The 10,811-nt window shown below is 39.7% G+C and overlaps 1 protein-coding gene across 1 annotated transcript in view; it reads left to right on the plus strand.

The window, feature by feature from the left end:
- The window catches only part of KIF26A (kinesin family member 26A), a 97,841-nt gene extending 92,993 nt beyond the window's left edge, over window positions 1-4,848 (plus strand). Inside the window, exons 13-15 of the mRNA XM_062577029.1 lie at window positions 1,632-1,822; window positions 2,658-2,808; window positions 3,368-4,848. Coding sequence (XP_062433013.1) covers window positions 1,632-1,822; window positions 2,658-2,808; window positions 3,368-3,546 — 521 coding nt within the window. The 3' untranslated portion in view covers window positions 3,547-4,848. The remainder of the gene's footprint in view (window positions 1-1,631; window positions 1,823-2,657; window positions 2,809-3,367) is intronic.
- Window positions 4,849-10,811: the final 5,963 nt, after the last annotated feature.

Consider the following 10,811-nt stretch of genomic DNA (forward strand, 5'->3'; position numbering starts at 1 on the left):
CCATGTCTTTCTTGTATTGAGAAGCCCAGAACTGGACCCAGTACTCCAGGTATGGCCTCACCAGTGCTGCCTAGAGGGGAAGGCTTGTCTTGGTTGGCCTGCTGGCAAAGATGTGCCTAATACAGCCCAGGATCCTGTTGGCCTTTGCTGCAAGGAAGTGTTGCTGGCTCATGTTCAACTCAATGTGCACTGGGATCCCCAGGTCATTCTCCATAAAGCTGTACTTCAGCTGGTTGATCCCAAGACTGCCCTTCTTCCTCTCTGCCATTTCTCCAGTCAAAATAGAAGTAAGATCAAGTCTTCCCCTTTCCAAAATGTTTCCTTTGTGGTTATTATTTTTACTTAGAAATTAACAGGGAAGCAATTAAGTGTAAGGGATTTTTTTTTTCTTGAGAATGTGTATACCAGGTAACTCTTGAGTTATCTGTCCAGGTGCATTGCTCTCAGGGAATGTACTGGGATTTTTCTCTGTTTCTTCTTGAATTTTATGGCAGGGTTAACCCTACAACCTTTGCTCGCACTTAACTCTCCTGTAAAGGTCTCAGAAGTTATTTCAGGAGTATCCTCCTCTGAGCAGCACTGACTTGTCTGTATGATGTGCTCCCTATTAGCAAGTAGACCTATCCTCTAAGTTGGTTTTCCCTAAGAGGAAGAAAAACTTCAGGCACTAAGTTTACTGTCATCTGTCAGCCAGATGCTGCTTGTACGTACTACTACCACATTGCACTTCAGCTTGTTTCTGGTGGCCTTCAGCCTTCCTATTTGCCTAAGGATTAGACTACAACTTTATAACATTGCCTGATCACCCCTATACATATATTCATCCTTGATAGATGTAATATAAAGGTCAGCCTCAGATGCACAGATCAGTCTGTGCTTTGGGAAACTTGAGTCTTAGCAGATGCCTCATGGTGACAATTTGCTGTTTGTTCATAAATTTGGAGTGTTGTGCTTGAGGAGTAGATGAGGTCATGCTCTGACCTTCTGAGTGCTGGTGCAAATGGACAGTAATATGCAGACATTAGAGGTGACTCAAGTTGCAGCTTGGCTGGTTGCTGCCTTCTGAAGTGCCCATACATCCTAATCCCACAAAGTAATTGAAAACTGCTAGTATTTAGCACCTTAAAGCATTGGTAGTGGTCCTGGAGGGAACTGTTTGTCCTTGGAAGAGGTAATAAAACGAGATCTTATCAATGGGATCTTACCTAGATAGCCTTGCTTGTCTTTAGCTGGAGGAGGGGGGGATTTTCAGATTCTTCTGGCATTATCAGTATTGATTTGAAATCTAGTCACTGTCTCATTGCCATAGCAAGGTAGTGAATGCCATTATTGCCCACCAAAGAGAAAATAATCCAGGCAAAATATTTTTGGAAGGGGGAAATAAAGAAATGGTGCCCAGACATCTGTTTTGGGAGAAGAACTGCTGTTAATCCCATCAGTAAGCCGAGAGGAACATACTTCATCAAGATAGTAAGTCAGTTAGCAGCCTGAGTCTGCTTTACTGAAAGGAAAAGATCAAGAGAAACATTTCCTCCTAAGCATCCTGAGAACCTAGATCTTTAATTTGCCACCGTACCTTCTGTATCTGTTAGGCCTCTGAATCTGAGGAACACTTGTCTTTTGTATTTCAGGTCTCCAGCGTCGTAGACTGATTCCTGCTCCATTGCCGGATGCTGCCTCCCTAGGAAGAAAACCCAGTGTCACTGGCCAATGGGTTGATCTACCACCTTTGCCAGGCACTTTAAAAGAGCCATTTGAAATTAAAGTTTATGAGATTGATGATGTGGAAAGATTACAGCGACACAGACAAGAGGAAACTGAGGTCAGCACATATTTTACAAGAACTGTTACGATACACAGGCAGAATCCTTACTTGAATGCTGGAGTGGTGGTCAGGAAATTGATTGCAATTAAAGCACTATAATTATTAATTTTACAATTCATATGTTGGGGTACCCTTAACACAGAAAATGAAAATGATTACTGTCTAAAATTAATTGTGTTTAACATGACTGATGATGTGAATGGAAGTTACCAATGAATACGTTATGAGAAGACTTTATAGTCTTAGCCTGCCTGGCTGATGAAACCTTACAGCCCCTCTCAACTGTAGGGTCATTAACTCTTTATATAAATGGCAAGATTCTATTACATCAGGGATGCACTGAGTTTAATTTACTTGTAATTGGAAAACACTTCCACTAATTCTATTTTGGAGACCAGAATTCTATATTCTTCTGATGCCTTTTTCCTGTTTCTTTCATAATAGCCTTTCCAGGATGTTGAGAAGGTAGGAGTGCTTTTAAGAAAATAAAGATTCTTATGGCTTAGTATTAAATATAATTCTAATTATTGTTAGGCTGTATTTATCATTTGCACTGCTGGAAAAAAAATCCTCTACAAACAGTAGTAATTATAGAATGTACTAGAGATGTTTGCTAATTCAGTAAAGTACAACAAATGCTGAAGTGATGTGGCGTGCTGTTCTCTAGATTAGAATCCATTAATGTACACTTCAAATAAAAAAAACCCAACCAAACAAAACAACCCACCTGCTAACTCTGACAAGTAATGAGCCAGGAGCAATTTGTGTCAAACTGTCGGAGGTCAGCTCATAACACTCAAATTCATGAAATTGTCTTTCTGTGTCTTAAAAGGGTCTAATGTATTTCCATACGAAGCTGAAGATGCTAGAAAGACGCCAGCAACGAATCAGAGAAGTAAAAGCAAAGCATGAATTTTTGAAGGAAGAGTTGGAAGAGACAAAGTGCAGGTTGATGATGGATCCAGATAAGTGGAAAGAAGACTGTAAGTGTTTTTACAAAATAGCAGTATTATCAAGCATGTGACCAATTTTCAGTATGTGACCAGTCCCACTGACAGAGTTAAGCACTTGTTTAGATTATTGGCAAAATCGAGCTCTGTGACTGCATGAGCATTACTGTGGTACAGGATTTGCTTTCAGTGCTGAGTAGTACCAGAAAAGAACAAAAAGCTCAACCAGAAGAGGAAGTTGAAACAGTGCAGAGACTCACTGTGATTATTATTAATATTAAATATTTTTATATATAACCTTTATAATCCACTACAGTGGATTTTCTTTCTTTCCAAAGAATGAAAAAAAACATTCCCACTGGGAAACTGAGGCTTGAAATTTGTTTATAGACTGAGTGCTGTGCTTGACTGGAGCTTCAAGGTAGAGATTTGCCTCTGTTGAACACAGTGACAAAGCTCCTTAGTTCAACAGAAATGAAATTGTATTCCACATGATTTTCTCCCTTGTGATGAAATCCAAGTTAAATGCAGCCAGTAGAATAATGTTTTATTGTGAGCTTTTTCTCTTACCCACTTTTTTTTTGACTGACAGTTGAAGTGGATCCTGACCTTGATAAGGAGTCACAGGAATACCTGGAGGCACTGGAACAAGTGACAGAGGAACTGGAGCAGTGTGTTAATCTGTGCAAGTCACATATCATGATAGTGACGTGTTTTGATATTGGAATGATAACAGATGCGCAAGATGGAGTAAGGGAAGTGGAGGTTTGAAGAGAGATTTTCAAAGGACTGAAGGAAGTGAAGCTGAATCGTATGACACGAAGAAGAAAAGAGAATGGGGAGCTAGGAAGTGAAGGAGGAAATGTGAAGACTAAAAAGCAACATGAATGTTGTAGAAGAATGAAACAGCTGAGGAATGGGAATGTCCATAAATCATTTGGTGCCTCAACGTGACCTGAACTGTACAAAGATAAAAGGAACAAATGTTGCTTCTACCAGAGGGAAGAAATTTAGTGCAAACCAAGACTTTAAAAAACAAACAAACAAACAAACAATGGAAGTGCCTTTAAAGTTCATTTGATTTTCTTTTTTGTATTTGGTGCTAGAATTAAAGCCAGCAAACCTAAGCAGACCACAAAACGTATTCCTATGAAATATTTTATACTGTATAGTGTATTTATGACTATATGTAAAAAACAAACAACATTGTAGCAAAAGCAATAAGTAAATTATGTTTTCATACCTGAACTTGCCTTCTTGTTTCATAGAAAAGCTGTTTTATGTAGCAGAATTAAAATTGTATTATAATTGTTTTCTTGGTTAGGATTCAAGATATTTTTATGAACATTTATCTATTGAAAAGTTGTATTATGGCATTTTGAGATGATTCTTTTACATTCAAGTTTTGTATTATTGCTTTTTCAGATCAAAATAAATGTTTGTTTTCCATTTTATATATACATATATAGATATATATTAACTGCTTACCTACTTCCTTGGTTTCTAACCTCACTTATCACGGACTTGGTCTTTTTGGAGTCGTTAACTTGATGTGAGGAAGTCTACAAAGGGCACTGTGGTTTGGTTTTTTTTTGTTTTTTGTTTTTTTTTTCCCTCTCTGACTGCAGGAATTGAGAATTATGTTTATTACCAAAACCATAAAACAAGCAAAAAAAGAAACAAAAAGTTTTTGTAAATGTTAAGTTAGGTTCATATTTTTATATAGTTTTGTCTATAAATATAACATTTGCATTTTGAACTTTTAAGACAAATAGTATATCTTTTTACAGTTTTTCTAAGGAAGGCAAACCCTCAGGATCAAGTTTATACATGCTGCATGAGATTTGTGCTTTTTTGAAGGAGGCCACTTAAGTGTGGAACTATTGATAAATTGTTGCCAAACGAATACTTTTGAAAAGGTTTAATAGTGTATGTAATACCACATTTCATAATGAATCATATTTTCTGATCATCTTCCTTTTTATGGTTTTTTCAAATCCTTTGTACAAATATGTATTATAACAGCTTGCTTCAGTTTTTATCTGTGAATAAAAGATACATCTATTGTTATGATTGCTTCGTGCTATGTATGTGATTTTAATGCTCTGAAGAGAGAAGATGGCCTGTGGTACACGGTATTAAATGTCACATTATATTATCTCTTTGCCCAAGAGAGATAACTGCAAACGGAGTTTTGACATTAGTCATAATAAACCAATCAGGAAAGAGAGCCAAAACACCAAAGGGTAAAATAAATAGCAATGATAATACTTATATTCTCTTAGCACATCACAGAGTTTACAGAAAAAGGACCTGAGGCTCAGATACTTGTTTTCCCTGATGGAAAAAAAAGCAATTAAAAATGAGGTTACAAATACAAGAAAACTTTAAGAACTGGAATCAACCATCCACGGATAGGTCCATCATAACAAGTCAGCAGGTTTGTTTCTCTTCTGTTACATTTACTGTCTGGTTAAAAGGTAGCTGTGCCCGGGCCTCATCTCCCACTGATGCCAGCTGTTGTAACTCTAGGCAGATTTAATGTAAAACTGGTGCCTGTAATGGCATAATCTTGAGTATCTTCAAGCTATTTGGCCGAACAGCCTGTAATACATTATTTTTTTTCCTCCTGCTTTCTCTCTCTTTATGTGGCCTTAGCAGCCTAGTATCCAAGCAGCAAGAAAGCTCTCTCATCCTCACAAGAGTGCAGAAATGTTTTTTTCCTCATTTTGCAGCTGGTGGTGTGGAGTGTGAGAGTGAGAGCAAGATTTCGATATTTAAATATTTTCATGACTTTACGTAGGTCACACGTGAAATACGGCACTGAAATGAGAGGTGAGCTGAACACAGGTCACCTAATTCCAAATTCTGTTTTGCTACTCGTTATTTAAAACATACTGGATGAGGTGGTGATTCTTCTTGGAGACCAAGACAGTCACACAAAGTGACTGCCACTCCTTAGGCAGACTTTTGTGCTCCGGAGACAGCAGATTTGGGTACCTTCCTGACATTGTATCATCCTATTTCCTCTGTCCTTTTCAGTGACCAGTGGAGAAACTTCAAGCATAAGGACATGGGTTTTGGACAATCCTATATCTTCAGCTGTCCTTGTCTCTGGTGTTCTAATTGTGCCTCCTCACAGCAAGGAGAGTTAAACACAATCCTGTCCTCAGATGGCAAAACTGGTGATGAATCCTGCTAAGGGGAGCCGTGTGATGATGCCTGCTTTACCTCTCTGTGGTTTGCCCTGGAAAGGGCACACCTCAGGTTGGTTATCAAGTATTGGTCCTGCTCCGGGTTGTATGCACGGGGGTATGGTGTCTGGGGTTTCTGTAGGACCTCCTGCTGATACCCTTGATTGCCACATGTGTGTATTAGGTAAATTCTTATTTTATTTTGTATTTTTGTGTAAAGTCGCAGATAATTCACTTCTTCCAAAGACAGAAACAAACCCTTGCAGCAATTCAATACATTGTGAGGCATTTCTTTTTTTTTTTCTTCAGAGCAAGTGTCAGATAAATAAATACAATTAAAAAAGGTAGCAGAGTGCTGAGAGACAAGTACACGTTGGTAAAGGGGAAAAATCTTCACACAAGAGAAGGCCAAAGGTAAATGCATTCAGGGATTGCTCTGTGCTTGGCAGAAGAAGTTACCTTGTTGGGTACAGGGAAAAGGCTGCAGCTGGGCTGCTGAGCTTACCTTGTTTGGTGGGGAGCTGGGTTTGGCGACGCTGCTGGTGCCTTGGGACTGTTCCTTTGAAGTATGTGTCTTAACGGGGTTCCTGCAAGGTGGGTTCTGCAAAGGACCACTGGTGGGCTCTGATCCCCCGGGCACAGGAGAGCTGGAGTCCTGTCTTTTCCGGGTAGCTTATGAACCCCTCTTGAATAAGCACAAGGGTTTTTATTGGCTTTCTTTTTCCTGTCACTGCACCCTCTTCTCAAAAGTCTTAGCTATGTCCCCTCCTGGCAACATTAAAAGCCCCTAAAATAAAAATCAAGCCACTAATTGCCCACCCCTAATTATATAAACATGACAATGTATTTAAATGCTCAACCGTATAGAATTTGCTGATCAGTCCTGCATTGTATGGTACTTTCTCCTTATTTTTTTTTACTACAGGGTTATGTTTTCTACAAAGTAACAAAAGAGACATTTCAGGGCTGCTTGGTTCCGTGTCTACATGGCACTAGAATGCAAATTAAATGCATTTAGCTTCTGGCTCAGTGATATAAAACAGTCATAGATGCAAAACAAGGTGAGGCACTGATGAATGAAATAGTAGACTTTTCCCTAACCAAATTCTACTTTTTATCTGTACTTGTGGAGAGTAAATTATCTTCTATGTCTCAAGAAAAGTTTTCAGATCCTGTAATGCTCCTTTTTTTGGTTACTTTTGCTGTTCTATCCAGTTAAAATTTATACAAATATAAGTTTAGCATATATTTGCAAAAGACTCAGTTATATAATGTTACAGGTGATAATTGCAAAATGTGGCTAGATGCATTATTTCATTACTATTCCACCAAGGTTTAATGATTTAAGAGAGACACTAAAGCATACACTTGAAGAACTGATGGTTTTGAATTTGTTACAGTATTAAATAAAACCTTAGAAACCCACCAGTATTGGAGTACTATGTGAATCCCTTTTTGCAGGGCTAATTCACACTAGAAAGGCCTCCACTTCTCCATATGCCCTAAAGGACTCCTTCCCTCCCTTGCCTGCAGCTCTTCCCATGAAATTTCTCTGTCCTCCTTGCTGCGGGAACACTTTCTGGCTCCCTTGTGGACCTGATTCACCAAGCGGGCTCACATCATGCTTAGCTCTCAGCAGTAGGTCTGGATTCCTTCAAAAGTGCCCTAGATTCTGGAGACAGCCTCCAAGCTTAGTTTTAGCTCTTCCTATCCAACAGTCATGGGCTGATAAATAAAACCACTCCTGGGAGCTGTCAGAATTGCAGGACTGGACGGACAAATGAGTCTTTAGTCACTCCTGTAAGCTGCGTTTTTGCTAACCGTGTACTAAGCAGTGTGTATCTATGGGGACGTTGGTTCAAGTCTTTGGAAGTGCAGTTGTTACAAATAGGTTTGCTATTGAGCAGTCTTACTGTGTGTATGCAAAACTTACGTATGGGTAAAATCTTTTTCCTCGCAGTGCTTCTGGTTTAACTAGTTCCAGCTAAGGAACTATATTTCTAGGATACCCTGAACTGCCGTATTGAAACACCAGTACTAATAGAGAATGCAATGGAAATATGAGATTATTTGTTCTTTTCTCAGCATGTGGAAAGTGTTTCATTTATTTCTATTTCAAGATGCTTGTGTATTTTGTTTCTAGTTATAAACCCATGTTTTCCAGTCACTTGCATTTTATTTTTAAAGTTATGTGTGGAACATGACTCCACAGGCAGCTGTTCTATATTGTGGCTATAGGCAGGGTTTAAGGCAAAAAAAAAATAAGGGTTAGCTATAAGATGACTTCTATATCAGATGTCCAAGCTGGCAGAAAAGGGACACAGATAAAACCATGGTGGTGTATATAGACTCAAGCTCACTAGAGCATTTAAGCACCTACTTAAATAAGTGCATAAATCTGGTTTATACCCAGCAAAACATTCCAAATTTGGCTTATATCCCACTGACTTGAATTTTTGTGTAAAGTGCTTTAGCAGTGGTTCAAAGGAGTTATGCTGACTCTTACCAGATGAAACTCCTGCTCAAAAAATATTATTTAACAGCAGTATTTGGGACAAAAGAAAGAATAAGTTTGTTGATGTGCAACGATATGAGTGCGAATTAGAAAGCAGAAACCAGCTCCCAGGCTGCTCCCATATGTAGTATCTCATGGCTTCACGCAGAATTTGACTTACAGAAAGCTGTTTGTGAAATATGTAGAGTGAGACATAACTCTTGACAGTATAAATGTTCAGAGAGATTTATTATCAGACCTGCAGGGGACTGCCTGATGATAGGGTACCGTAGAGCCTGATGATAGTTACTACCATACCTTTACAACAGCTTACTTAGGGACATACTATTCCACTTACCATTTCTTAGGACTCCTCCCAAAAGCCAAGGGAGCTGTGGGAGCGTGGTGGTGAGCAGGGGAATCCTTCAGAGCAGCCCGCATGGAAACTCTGGGCAACGCGCATTCCCCCAGCGGCCTGTTTTTTTCCTGTCTTTTCTAGATCCGTTGCTTCTGACTGATGCATTCAGCTTGAGCTAGGATATTCCTGGGCATATTCCTGCAGCTCCCAGGTGGGTGGGATGGGCAGCACTCCCTACAGCTCACTGGGGGATGGACAGTAAAGAGATGCTTATATATGAAACAGCCGTTCTAGGTAACATACCTGCCTGGCCTCCACTGTATCGACACTGAGTTACTAACCTAATTCACTTTTCGGTACACTTTAGGTTGATGTGTGCTATAAAGATTAGGATATTCCTCGAACCCTTCTGGTAAGGAGTTCTGTCTTCTTTGGCTTTCATTCTGCTGATTTGGCTTTAAAACAGACAGCCTGGATCCTGGCATGGACCTGTACAGCTTCATTCTGCAAAGGTTTCACTTCTTTTTCTTCCTTTTTCTTCTTCTCTCTCTTGCTCTTTTTTTTTTTTTTTTTTTTTTTTTTTTTTTTTTTTTTTTTTTATAATCTAATGTAACTATTTCCATGGGAGCTTCCTGTGGGGTCTGGCAAAGAAATGCAGCAGCCTGCATGGTGCTGCCTCGTCTCCCTGGGATGGCTAACACAGCTCGGCTTGACTTTTGAAAACCCAAGCTTGTCTTTTACTGAGACTAAATGGAGATTTGCTGTTGACTCCAGCAAGGAAAGAAGCAGTCATTAGCTAGCTTCTGCCAGGACTGATGTTTCATTGGTCTGTGTATTAAGTGTCCTGAAGGGGCAAAGCCTTCAGTCCCGGGGAGGTGAAAGACCACGGTGATGCCTCTGTAATACTGGCCTCTCCCACCTGTAGGATCGCCTACCAGATCGCCTCTGATTCTGCCCTTCAGAGCCTCGGGGACGTAATCAAGTCTGCAGAGCTCTTGGCACCTCTCACGTAACTGGATTTAAAACACTTTTTAATTGATTTGACCTTGTATGGGAACTACCTGTAGTGTCCTAATGTGCTGCTCTCTGGGAGGCACATGCAATGCTCCAGGGCACAGGCAGCAGAGAAATAAGCAGACATTTTAGAGTTTGGCCTTTGACTGGAAAAACTGACTTTTAAATACTGGCCCACCCTGAGCTCTGCCTGCATTTGTACCAATGACACCCCATTTTTCAGCACCTGGCACTGATATACTTACTAACATCTCTGGTTTTGAAGGCTGCCACTCATTTCTTTGTACATTACCATTTAAATGGGTTATATTTGTACCTAAAGGCTTCAGTCTCATGGGGCTAAGTGCTGTATGAAAACAATTTTTTTTTTTTAGTCTAAATAGGGTATGAAGGGGAAGGACAAGGTGTGTTTCCCTCCAAATTGTGCATGTAACAGTTCTTAAAAATAAGTCTCCCACCATGTCCTTTACTGAGTGCTGAGGAATACCTTCAGACCTGGCAGCTGAAACACTGAGACAGGCTCCAGTGGGCTGCCAGTTTCAAATCACTTGGTTTTCAAAGTGAAGAAATCTTATTTACCTCAACAGCAGGAAATGAGAGAAAACAAAGCTTTCCCTTCAGCTTTTGGGGAGAAAAACAGAAAGAGAAAAATGCAGTAATATATACTCATAAAGAAAAAAAATGTCAGATGACAGACTGCATTTGTTTGCAAAAGCTGTGTGCATACTGGGCAGATATAAAGGGGTGGCAAGAGTGTATACACCAAACCACTCTAGGGCAGATATGTGCTGTCCCCCAACACTGTTCATGTCCTCGGTCACATCACTGTTCAACCTCCGTCCAACTGAATCCTTTGCAAATCCTACAGGTAGCTTTGATGCAGTAGTTTTATAAAATGCTTTTACAAATTCAGGGTTTCCCTGTTTTCTCCTTTTCCCAATTTTTAGTTTGCTTTGGGGCATCTTCTGTTTTTCTT

The sequence above is a fragment of the Rhea pennata genome, chromosome 5 (assembly GCF_028389875.1).
Source record: "Rhea pennata isolate bPtePen1 chromosome 5, bPtePen1.pri, whole genome shotgun sequence".
NCBI classification, from domain to species: domain Eukaryota; kingdom Metazoa; phylum Chordata; class Aves; order Rheiformes; family Rheidae; genus Rhea; species Rhea pennata.